Raw genomic sequence first — 13056 nt, forward strand, 5'->3', positions numbered from 1 at the left:
CTTTATTAGGATCCACATTAGCAGCAGCCTCAGCAAGCAAGCTGTTCTCATACAGGAAGTGTTAAAAATGCATTAAAATACATATGAATAATTTACCACATAGAGTCTATTTCTGATCTATTGATCAGCGGTGAGTCGTAGATTGACAGACGTGTCAGCGTGTTTGTTTGCAGAAGGCCACGCAGGAGGAACCCGTTTAAACACCCGCGTGTTAATTACCCCTGAAACGCTTAATTTTAAAGTGAACAGTTTGACATTTTAATTTGGTTCCTAATGAATGCTACACACAAGGACTAATTAGAAATGATTTGACTGACAGCAGAATAATTCATGTTCTCTCTCTCCGTCCTTCCTGAAGCTAACGGATCCGTTTCGGCCGATTCTCAGGGTGAGTGCTCGCTCCCTGCAGTGTCTCCGTCTCCTGCTCCCTCGCAATAATCACTGCGATGCCTTGAAGGTCTTTGCTAATGGAGTTGATAGTGTCTTTAATTAAATGGGGGCTGAGTGTACTCGTTTACGGGGCTCATTTTGAAGAACGCTGCAGCGCGTGTGTTATGAAACCTTGTCAGATGGCCGACAGTGACGCCTCGCTGTCACACGCCAGCGTGTGCATGGTTCATTCAGCACACCTACATTTCTTAGCCTTTTAATATGTGATTAGTAGTCATAGTACCGTATTGATTAGATGACACTGTGTTTTTTGGTCACACCATTTTCTTTCTTGTTCTTAATTAAATAAATTTTCTTGTTCTTACAGAAACCGGGGAAGTGGTGTGCCATGCATGTCCATATTGCCTGGCAGATATACCACCACCAACAGAAAGTAAAGGTGAGGACTCGTCTAACCCCTCCTAACACAGTGTGGCCAAGGCTGGATTTAACCTCCTAGGACCTGGCATCACATTTTGGGTTGTCTAGACCACAATACTAAATTTTGCTCTACAAGGGCCTGATATCCACTAACGAGGACACTATACTGCCACTGTCCTATCGAAATTTAAAACGAATGTCCTTGTATGTGGATCTCATTTTTCTCAGAAACAAAAATCAGGTAAAAAAAAAATACAGTAATTCTTTGTTTTTACATTCATCAGGTCCCAATCAGCCCAAATAGCAAAGAGAAATTAAAAATGCATGAAAGAGTTCAGGTCTTAGGAGGCTAATACTGGGTCAGTTTAGCAAAGTCCAATTTTCAATTCAGTTTTATTTATAAAGCACCAAATCACAACAACAGTCGCCTCAAGGCGCTTTATATTGTAAGGTAGACGCTACAATAATACATACAGAGAAAAACCCAAAAATCATATGACCCCCTATGAGCAAGCACTTTGGCGACAGTGGGAAGGAAAAACTCCCTTTTAACAGGAAGAAACCTCCAGCAGAACCAGGCTCAGGGAGGGGCGGGGCCATCTGCTGTGATTGGTTGGAGTGAGAGAAGGAAGACAGGATAAAGACATGCTGTGGAAGAGAGACAGAGATTAATAACAAACACTTCCACTCTCTATAGACACTGTTAACTCATTTGTATTAATTGAACTGCAAAATAAACCCAAACTCCTGATGGTTCGCTCTGTGGATCTGGCTCTAGTTTCTCTTCTGGAAAAATCACTTCATCAGTTAAACCACAGAATTGTTCCGTGTCTTCTGTGATCAGCTGATTTCACCGTTGTACTCAGTAGAAGTCGCTTCACACACCGTTGATAATAAATTGACATTTAAATTGTATGGTTTGCATCCTCCTTTTGCTTCTGGAGGTTAGTGTAATGCTTTGATTGTGACACCTCACTGGAACTTAGCAGTCAGTCACCTCCCTTGATGGCTTTAACTATTTTTCCTTCCCAACACGCCTAAAACCAGCGTCTCTGTGTGCAGCAGGAGTAGGACCCAAATGCAGACTCAGAGGCAGGACGTGAACTCACAAACCACAGCTTTACAATACAAAACTAACCTGGAAAAACCAAAGAATCCAAATACACGGGGGGAAACACAGGGAGAGACAGACAGCCATGAGGGAGACGCTGACGTAAATATACAGAAGGATAACGAGGGAAGTGAGGACACACGGAGAGCAGGACGGGGGACACAAAACTGAACAGGACGAACACGGAAACACGAGACCTTCACAATAAAACAGGAAGATGATGCGGGAGGAGGAGAGGCAGACGAGACGGACTTGGGCAAACACAGATAAACGTGATGGAATAAAACACAAGGAGGGAAAACACGGCACAAGAACTCACACAACTTTACAAACACAGACGCACAAAAGGGGACGCAGAGGGCAAAGGTTAGCGTAGAAGAAACTCAGGATTACCACTAAGAATAATAAACCATCACACAAAAGGTCATAAAAACACAAGAAACACCAAATGCTGGGTCAAAAGGAGCCTCTGATAGCTCAGGTTTTACATGTGTTTCTCTCTGTACCTTTGGCGTCTTTCAGCAGCAGATGCAGGTCGACCCTCACAAGCTAGACTTCGGCCTCAAGCCCGAGTTTCTGAGTCGACCCCCGGGCCCCAGCCTCTTTGGTGCTATCCACCACCCCGGCGACTTGGCGCGGCCCGCCACGCTTTTCTCCGCTGCAGGTGAGTGCATCAGCTGTCCGATTGATCAGTGGCCGCCTCTCATATTCAGCAGCAGTCGGTCCTGCTGTGCAGAGCTAGCATCGTGCGTGGTGAATGAGTGAAATCAGCAAACCCGACAGAATGATCTCCACCAGAGTGACCATCAGAGATATATCTCACCTTTCTTTAGGTTGGAGCTGTTGGGTCAATCTCTGACTTCCTGTTTCTGTTCTTGGACACTGTCGCAGCTCTACAGTTCACTCATACTGCGCCACGCTTGGCTCCTGTATATGAAACGTTCATGTTTAAAACAGCCATGAGCATGTGACAACAACACGCACAAATCAGAGTGAAAGAACAGATCATCCAACGTGCCTCTTAAAGGAATACTGGATAAAGCAGAGGATATTCGATTAGTCCATGAAATGGGTTTTAGTGATGTCAACAAGGTCCCCGCTTGCTGTTAAATACAGGCAGACCTTGAAGTCGCACTTTGGGTTAGTACAGTCGTCTCTGGTGCTCCTGGTGTAGTTTAAGTATCCACAGACTGCAGATGTGAGTCAGCCTTTTACCCTCTATGTTGGATCTGGTTATTAAACTTCAAGCCGCAGCAGTGCTGGGTTTGCTTCGTTCAGCCTGTAACTAGCCAGGTATCATCAAGACATAACAACGACAGTTTTCCAGGCAGTGTGTGGAATTCCTGAGTTTAGCTTAACTATCCCAAGATTAGGTCATCAAACTACCACAACGCCCCCCTCTGCTACTATTACTTATTTGGCTCTGCGTCAGTGTCCCAAAATGTCAGGTTGTCATAATGTCCGATGCAGCAACTGGACAAAACGCCAACAAATGAAGAAAATATCTTTACTAAAGATGAGATACGACAAAACAGCAGGAAAAAAAGCACCGTTTTCACGGGACTCTCTGCAGTGTTTGGTGCTGCGCTTTATGGCCAAACGGCTGTTTTAGTCTCGTCTGTCTGAAGGACTCGGACGTCATTTCAAACATTTGCCGTTCTGCCATGTTCACTTTAAAGAGGACAAGCCGTCTCCTTTCCAAATACACTTGTTCCCTGCCTTTCTAACTACACTGTAATACTGTGGAACATTTAGCACGCTAACAGAGGCCTGCAGCTTTGTGTCATCTCCTGGGAAGATTGTGGCGTTTTATTACCACACACCTGAGTGCTAACACAAACCGATGATCAGTTATTAAAGTGAATTTGATTATCGGCACCTGGCTGCTGTTAATTCCTTTAGAAGTACGGGAGGTACTCGGTGTACTCACTGCATAGAGCCCTGAGAAAACTTTTTTTACACTTCAATCTTTTATTAATCCCAAAAGTTGTAAAGCTGTAAGCAGTGCAGCTTTCTGCTTGCTTACTATTAGCTTTCTAGTCTAGATAATCTTGGGATAACTAGCTGGCTTTATCCTCATTAGTTACACCAACAGCTGAGCTAAAGCTGATCATCTGGGAGAGCATGATCAGGCTGCACAGTAAATCATCTGGGCAGCAGATTTCTGCAGCGATATATAACAACTTAGATCGTAGCCATTGTCCCCACAACATCTGTCCTGAGCCTGTGCTGTTTGTCTTTGTGTGAAGCTCTCAGGGCCAAAGTCGTACAAGGAAAGTCTTAAATCTTTCTGGAGCTTGCAGCTGATTCTCCTTGTTTGCTATGCGCAGTATCATTAAATGCAATTAATCTCGTATTAACAGGAGCATCGTTGTTTCTCTTTTGACGTGATGAGTTGACTTTGAAGAGGAACACGCGTGTAAACGAATTGCTGCTTTAATGGCTGTGCCTGTAATCTACAGTCGACTAATAAGTTCGTGGCTGTTTATTTACAGATGCTTTTGTCTGCACAAAAATACTGAAGGACATTTTTCTGAAGTCTTTTACTGAACTTTAACTTTACAGTTAAAGTTTTTAAAATACGAATTACTTATCGATTAGCTCTTACTGACAGCTCCAGAAAGACTTCACCAGTTGACCAGTTAACACTTACTTTTGCTGATGTTACAGTCTGTGGTTATCCTCCTCCTCAGGTCCTACGCACCCATCTGCAGCTCCCTTTGGCCATCCACCGCACCATCCTGGAAACTTTCTTCCTCCAGCATCTCATTTAGGTAACAGCACGCTTCATCTCAGTCTGACCGATCCAAAACGAGGGTGTTGATTGCATCAGCGCTAACATGCTGTGTCTTCTCCCAGAGCCTTTCAGTAGGCCTCCATCGTTTGGAGGACTGGGATCTCTCAGCTCGTCGGCCTTCGGGGGATTGGGCAATCCAGCACTAAGTGAGTTTCAGCCTCAAGAAAGACACTTGCTTGGGAGTGGCCACATGAGAAACCGTGACTGTTGTGGAGGGTCACAGTTTCTCGTGCGGTCCCTCGGGAAAATCAGTCGCCTACCTGTAGTTTAGGTGGAGTAATCCTCTCACTGTTTGTAATGCTGCCTGCATATGAGGATCAGCAGAGCTACGCATTTAACTTGCGTTCCATGTTTTTCCACGTGTTGAATCCCTAACAGGGGCCAACTCGGTGTTTGGCCACAAAGATGGCCCAAACGCGCCACAGCACTTCAACAGCAGCAGTAACAACAGCCACCAGGAGCCGTGGAACCGCCTGCATCGCACGCCACCTTCGTTCCCCACGCCGCCACCCTGGCTGAAACCCGGAGAGTCTGAGAGGAGCGCGTCGGTGAGCTCACACGAGAGGGACCGAGACTCTGACAAACGGGACTCGTTGGTCAGTAAAGAGGACAAGGACAGGTGGGTGGTGAACAATGTAACAACTATATGAGTAATGTGGTCAGTGTGTGAGTGCAACAAAGTGACAGTTTAATGAACAAAAGATTCCATTCAATTCAATTTTATTTACACAGCGCCAAATCACAACAGCACAGTACAGTACAGTAGATCGCACAATAATACATCATATGACCCCCTATCAGCAGCACTTTGGCGACAGTGGGAAGGAAAAACTTCCTTTTAACAGGAAGAAACCTCCGACAGAACCAGGCTCAGGGAGGGGCGGGGCCATCTGCTGTGATTGGTTGGGGTGAGAGAAGGAAGACAGGATAAAGACATGCTGTGGAAGAGAGACAGGGGTTAATAACAGATATGATTCAGTGCAGAGAGGTCTGTTAATACATAGTGAGTGAGAAAGGTGACTGGAAAGGAAAAACTCAATGCATCATGGGAATCCCCCGGCAGCCTACGTCTATTGCAGCATAACTAAGGGAGGATTCAGGGTCACCTGGTCCAGCCCTAACTATATGCTTTAGCAAAAAGGAAAGTTTGAAGCCTAATCTTGAAAGTAGAGATAGTGTCTGTCTCCTGAATCCAAACTGGAAGCTGGTTCCACAGAAGAGGGGCCTGAAAACTGAAGGCTCTGCCTCCCATTCTACTTTTAAATACTCTAGGAACAACAAGTAGGCCTGCAGAGCGAGAGCGAAGTGCTCTAATAGGGTGATATGGTACTACAAGGTCATTAAGATAAGATGGGGCCTGATTATTTAAGACCTTGTATGTGAGGAGCAGGATTTTGAATTCAATTCTGGATTTAACAGGAAGCCAAAACAGGAGAAATCTGCTCTCTCTTTCTAGTCCCTGTCAGGACTCTTGCTGCAGCATTTTGGATTAGCTGAAGGCTTTTCAGGGAGTTTTTAGGACTTCCTGATAATAATGAATTACAGTAGTCCAGCCTGGAAGTAATAAATGCATGAACTAGTTTCTCAGCGTCACTCTGAGACAGGATATTTCTAATTTTAGAGATGTTGCACAAATGGAAGAACGCAGTCTTACATATTTGTTTAATATGTGCATTGAAGGACATGTCCTGGTCAAAAATGACTCCAAGGTTCCTCACAGCGTTACTGGAGGCCAAGGTAATGCCATCCAGAGGAAGAATCTGCTTAGATACCATATTTCTAAGCTTTTCAGGGCCGAGTACAATAACCTCAGTTTGATCTGAATTAAGAAGCAGAAAGTTAGCGGCCATCCAGGTCTTTATGTCTTTAAGACATTCCTGCAGTTTAATTAATTGGTGTGTGTTATCTGGCTTCATGGACAGATAGAGCTGGGTGTCATCTGCATAGCAGTGAAAATGTATGCTATGTCTTCTAATGATGCTGCCTAAGGGAAGCATGTATAATGTAAACAGAATTGGTCCTAGCACTGAACCCTGTGGAACTCCATAATTAACCTCAGTGTGTGAAGAGGACTCTCCATTTACATGCACAAACTGGAGTCTATTAGATAGATATGATACAAACCACTGCAGTGCAGTACCTGTAATACCTACAGCATGTTCTAATCGCTCTAATAGGATATTATGGTCGACAGTATCGAACGCTGCACTAAGGTCTAGCAGGACAAGCACAGAGATGAGTCCACTGTCAGAGGCCATAAGAAGATCATTTGTAACCTTCACTAAAGCTGTTTCTGTGCTGTGATGAGCTCTGAAACCTGACTGAAACTCTTCAAATAAACCATTCCTCTGCAGATGATCTGTTAGCTGTTTGACAACTACTCTTTCAAGGATGTTTGATATGAAAGGAAGGTTCGAGATTGGCCTATAATTAGCTAAGACTGCTGGGTCTAGAGATGCTTTTTGAGTAAAGGTTTAACTACAGCCAGCTTGAAGGCCTGTGGTACATAGCTGATTATTAGAGATAGGTTGATCATATTTAAGATCAAAGAATTAATTAATGGCAGGACTTCTTTGAGCAGTTTTGTAGGAATGGGGTCTAAAAGACACGTTGATGGTTTGGAGGAAGTAATTATTGAAGTTAACTCAGAAAGATCAATTAGAGAAAAAGAGTCTAACTTAACATCAATGGTACTAAGAGTAGCTGTAGATAATATTACATCTGTGGGATGATTACTGGTAATTTTTCCTCTAATGATAAAAATGTTATTTGTGAAGAAGTTCATGAAGTCATTACTAGTTAACATTAAAGGGATGGTTGGCTCAACAGAGCTCTGACTGTTTGTCAGCCTGGCTACAGAGCTGAAGAGAAACCTGGGGTTGTTCTTATTTTCTTCAATCAGTGATGAATAGTAAGATGTTCTGGCTTTGCGGAGGGCTTTCTTATAAAGCAGCAAACTATTTCTCCAGGCTAAATGATGATCCTCTAAATTTGTGACACGCCATTTCCTCTCCAGATTACGAGTCATCTGCTTTAGGCTACGTGTTTGAGAATTATACCACGGAGTCAGGTACTTCTGATTTGAGACCTTAGTTTTCACTGGAGCTACAGTATCCAGAGTCGTACGTAGTGAGGAGGTGAAATTATTAACAAGATAATCGACCTCTGTTGGGGTAGCGTTCAGATAGCTGCTCTGCTCTGTGTTGGTACAGGGCATTGAAGATGATAACAGTGGGTGGATTATATTCTTAAACTTAGTTACAGCGCTTTCAGAAAGACATCTACTTTGATAAAGTCTACTCTCCACTGCTGTGTAATCAATTATTGTAAATGTAAATGTTATCAGGAAATGATCAGACAGGAGAGGGTTTTCAGGAAACACTGTTAAATGTTCAGTTTCTATGCCATATGTTAACACAAGATCTAGAGTGTGATTAAAGTGGTGGGTGGGTTCTTTTACATTTTGACAGAAGCCGATTGAGTCTAATAACAGATTAAATGCCATGTTGAGGCTGTCATTTTTAGCATCTACATGGATGTTAAAATCACCCACAATAATTATTTTATCTGAGCTCAGAACTAAATTAGATATAAAGTCTGAGAAATCAGACAGAAGCTCTGTGTAAGGCCCGGGTGGACGATAGATGATAACCAATAAGACTGGTTTCTGAGTTTTACAGCTGGGGTGGATGAGGCTAAGCATCAGGCTTTCAAATGAATTAAAAGTCTGTCTTGGTCTTTCATTAATTAATAGGCTTGTGTGAAAAATTGCTGCCACACCTCCCCCTCGGCCTGTGCTTCGAGGTTTCTGGTAGTTAGAATGACTCGGGGGTGTTGATTCATTTAAACTAACACAATCATCCTGCTGCAACCAGGTTTCTGTAAGGCAGAGTAAATCGATTTGTTGATCAATTATTAAGTCATGTACTAACAGAGACTTGGAGGAGAGAGACCTAATATTTAATAATCCACATTTCACTGTTTTACTCTTTGGTTCAGATGTGGATACTGTATTGTTCTTTCTTTGTAATTGTTTATGTTTAAGTTGTTTGTTGCTGGTTTTTAGTTTGTTTTTTGTCTTTTTGGAAGCTGACACAGTCTCTATGGAGATGGGTTTTTGGGGGGGTAGCAGGAGGAGAGAAGCTGCAGAGAGGCGTGTAAGACTGCAACTCTGCTTCCTGGTCCCAACTCTGGATAGTCATATTTTTGTCCATCCATCCATCTTCATCCGCTTTATCCGGGGCCGGGTCGCGGGGGCAGCAGCCTAAGCAAAGAGGCCCAGACCTCCCTCTCCCCAGCCACCTCCTCCAGCTTATCCGGGGGAATACCAAGGCGTTCCCAGGCCAGCCGAGAGATATAATCTCTCCAGCGTGTCCTGGGTCTGCCCCGGGGCCTCCTCCCGGTGGGACATGCCTGGAACACCTCACCCAGGAGGCGCCCAGGGGGCATCCTTGTCAGATGCCCGAACCACCTCAGCTGGCTCCTTTCGATGTGGAGCAGCAGCTGCTCTACTCTGAGCCCCTCCTGGATGGCCGAACTTCTCACCCTATCTCTAAGGGAGAGGCCAGCCACCCTTCGGAGGAAGCTCATTTCTGCCGCTTGTATCCGCGATCTCGTTCTTTCGGTCACTACCCACAGCTCGTGGCCATAGGTGAGGGTAGGGACGTAGATCGACCGGTAAATTGAGAGCTTCGCTTTTACACCCAGCTCCCTCTTCACCACGACGGACCGGTGCAGTGTCTGCATTACTGCAGCTGCAGCCCCAATCCATTTTTGTCCATATTTCTAGAAATGAGAGCTGCTCCATCCAAAGTGGGATGGATGCCGTCTCTCCTAACAAGACCAGGTTTCCTCCAGAAGGTTTGCCAATTATCTATGAAGCCCACATCGTTTCTGGGACACCACTCAGACAACCAGCAATTTAAGGAGAACATGCAGCTAAACATGTCACTCCTGGTCTGATTGGGGAGGGGACCAGAGAAAACTACAGAGTCCCACATTGTTTTGGCAAAGTTACACACCGATTCAATATTGATTTTAGTGACCTCCGATTGGCGTAACCGGGTGTCATTACTGCCGACGTGAATTATGATCAGCGAGCTCGTGCTCCTGCTGGGGGGAGGAGAGAGGAAAAGGTTAGCATCGCCCATATTTGATAACAGCTCCTTAATTAGCAGCAGCATTGAATTTAGTTGAGTCAGAGTCATGTAGACAAGTCAGCAGCAGCATCAGTCAGGTGGTGATAAGCAGATTGGCAAAGGCTTAAATTAAAGATGTTTCCTGTATGTTTTACATAATCATAATTTTCCATAAAATGTTTTTTTCTCTGTACAGTTATTTAACTCCAAACGTAAAACTCTCATAACCTTGTTTGTGCCTGTAGGGACTCTGTTGAAAAGCGTCATCCCAGCCATCCGTCCCCGGTCCCCGTCAATCCAATCAGCCTTCTTAGCCACAGCCGACCTCCTGAGCACCACAGGAACCACCTGCCACCTGCTTCTGGAGAGCCTCAGAGGGAGAAGGAGAACAAGGCCAAAGAGAGGGAAAGGGAGCACTCGGATTCATGGAAAGACAACGGCACAGACGACCACAAGCTCAAAGACAGCCAGCACAGTGACAAGGACACGCCTGTCATCCATGACGGCCGAGCGTCGGAGGACAAAATGTCAAACAGAGGATCGGCGTCACCCTATGTCCGGCAGACCAGCTTGGAACGTCCCAACGGTGGCCTGACGAGGGATGTCCTGGAGAAGAAGGCGGAGCTGCCATACGAGCACCAGAAGAAGAGCAGTGAGGTGAAAGTAAAGGAGGAGAGGAAGGAGGAGCAGGATGGAGGCGCAGAGAGGGCCAGTGAGCACCTGCAACAGGCGTCCTCCACCCCTAATCTCCACCCTCCCTCCTCAGTGCCTGTGTCCATGGGCATGCCCGTTGTCCACCCCATCAACAGCATCAGCAGCCTAGAGAGAACTCGAGTCGTGGCGCCCTTTATGGGTATCAGTCCCATCCCAGGAGCTGACAGATTCCCCTACCCTCCCTTCCACTGGGACCCAATGAGAGACCCCTACAGGGGCCTGGACATTCACAGGCGAGACCCTTTGGCCAGGGACCTGCTGCTGAGGAACGATCCTCTGCACCGGTTGGCAGGGCCGCGCCTGTACGAGGCAGAGCGCTCCTACAGGGACCGCGAGCCTCACGACTTTAATCGCGACCACGCCCACCCCCTGGTCCTGGAGCAGAGGAGGGAACAGGAGCGCGCCCAACTGGAGGAGCGCGATCGCCTCAACATGCTCCGAGAGGACTACGAGCACGGGCGCCTCCACCCCGCGGTGCACCATCCCGCCCTCGACGGACACCTCCCCCACCCTGCCCCGGGCCTCATGGCCCCCGGACTCGCTGGCATGCACTACTCCAGGGTGAGTCCCTCAGCCGCAGCGGCAGCAGCCGCCGCCGCCGCAGCCGCAGCCACCGCCCATCAGAATGGTATTCTGAACAAAACGCCACCCACCGCGTCTCTGAGTGCACCGCCCCCACTCATTCCCACACTGGGCGCCCGGCCCGGCTCGCCCAGACGGACTACTCCCCTGGGCACAGATATCAGAGACAGACCGGCTCACAAAGACATCGAGGCGCGGTGAGGCGAGCAGACGCGGTGGCCCTGCAGCCCTGTGCCTCACCAACACTGAACTCACAACCAAGCACTTAGCTTTGGCAAAGCAAGACTGTAACATAGCTGTGAATAATTTATGTGGGCACACAGATGCCCATGCAATGAATCGTTTTTGTATAAAACTACAAAGAGACAATAATCATGGAACAAAAAAAGCTTTTTTTCAGAGATTTTGTTTTCCCGTTTTGCTCCAGCTTTCCGTGTGCATTCTTTCTCTTGTATAGAAAAGTGATGTGGAGTCAGAATGAGCAACTTTGGATTGTACAGGTACTTTAGCACTGAGTGTGTAGATAATGTGTACAGTCACTGTGCTCGCCCTGTACGGATTCAAATTCATGGTACAAATATGCAAAAGAGTGTTTCGAAAGCTTTACTTTGACAGATGTAAATACAGGAGTATGATTCAGAACGTGCTTTTTGCAATTTCTTTATCGTTTGGTTGACGCAGGTGATTCGCATTGTACCAGATCCCCAGATTCAACTATGCAACAAATGTCTCGGTTCCCTTTCTGAAAGCTGGCCTTCAACACTACTGACTGCGTGCCACTGTGTACCATTCAAGGACTGTATTCTCTCCACAACGCAGACTTGACATTAACTTTGCGTCCGTGCTGACAGATGCAGCTTTAACTGATCCGCACAGGGTTTCAGATTTAACAAAAAACAAAATGATTTTTGTCTTATAATAATCTGTGGTGACAATCCCATTGAACTGAATATTAAATTGTGATGTAAAAAGCCAGCAGCACAAATGTGTGGATGGATTTTTTTGTTGTCCTCTTGGTTAACACCAGTCTTGTTCTGGGGAGAATGCAGCGCATTAAACACCATGACGGCACATTAGCCCTAGCGGAGGAGTGTAAAGTACATGTTTCTGTTGGTCAAACAGTGTATTAAAGTGCTTTCCTAAGTTGTTGTACCTACAAAATCAAAATACAAAAAAAGCAAGTCTCAACCATGGACGGTTTGTTTCTAACAAGCAGAGATCTATTTTAGTAGTCCACTGAAGGTTTAGTTGTGCGCTTCAAACTCTGTGATATCATGTCGTGCAGTGTTTTTTAATCCAACATGAAATTGTCCACCCGAGCCATAGTGGTTAGTCGATACGTATCGCAAAAAGATTGTTCAACGAGAAACCTTTTGCTGTTTACCGTGTACAGGGGAAAAAACGAAGTCTTTCTAGATCGTGTACAATGAGAAAAAATGAAGCGACTGAATCTTCAGCATGCTCCTCATTTAAACTTGTGTTATGTAAATTGTGCCATGTTATTAAAAAATGTGTACTAACCCTGTGTTTGGGTGTTTATTTCTCCGCCTTTGCACAGACGCCATATGTGACGTGTCCTGGCCCCACTTCTCACCCACCAGTGTTTTTATAGCGCTACAGGTTGTGTGTGCCATTAATACTTCTTTTTTTAATCCTCTGTCACGTACAGCGTGTCACATCCCTGCTGATGTAGGAGAAAACTTGATGGTTACCCCAGAATTGTGAATCATGAGCAGATGCAAGAGTTATTGGCATTACACTGAGTAACTACAGGTTCGTGCCGCCGCCTCTGACTGAGGCGCGTGGGTGCGTCAGTCACCGCTGCTTTTCCTCTCAGACCTGCACGTATGAAATGATATAGGGCTACAGCATGGGGGTAATTCAGCCTTTGGACCAGCAGAGGG

General features: G+C 45.8%; 1 protein-coding gene across 12 annotated transcripts in view; it reads left to right on the forward strand.

The window, feature by feature from the left end:
* The window catches only part of auts2a (activator of transcription and developmental regulator AUTS2 a), a 355571-nt gene extending 342904 nt beyond the window's left edge, over positions 1-12667 (forward strand). For 7 of the 12 annotated variants that reach the window (XM_086307757.1, XM_086307764.1, XM_086307763.1 and 4 more), the window contains 7 exons: positions 359-388; positions 758-829; positions 2444-2585; positions 4615-4695; positions 4781-4864; positions 5085-5337; positions 10102-12667. In XM_086307757.1, the coding sequence (XP_086163883.1) occupies positions 359-388; positions 758-829; positions 2444-2585; positions 4615-4695; positions 4781-4864; positions 5085-5337; positions 10102-11353 (1914 nt within the window). In that variant the 3' untranslated portion in view covers positions 11354-12667. The remainder of the gene's footprint in view (positions 1-358; positions 389-757; positions 830-2443; positions 2586-4614; positions 4696-4780; positions 4865-5084; positions 5338-10101) is intronic. The other 5 variants (XM_086307760.1, XM_086307761.1, XM_086307762.1 and 2 more) reach the window with 3 other exon arrangements.
* The last annotated feature ends 389 nt before the right edge of the window (positions 12668-13056 follow it).

Source organism: Aulonocara sp. 'chitande type north' Nkhata Bay, linkage group LG10 (assembly GCF_057382095.1).
Source record: "Aulonocara sp. 'chitande type north' Nkhata Bay isolate Kocher_YH1m ecotype deep benthic linkage group LG10, A_spYH_male_GT1.1, whole genome shotgun sequence".
NCBI classification, from domain to species: domain Eukaryota; kingdom Metazoa; phylum Chordata; class Actinopteri; order Cichliformes; family Cichlidae; genus Aulonocara; species Aulonocara sp. 'chitande type north' Nkhata Bay.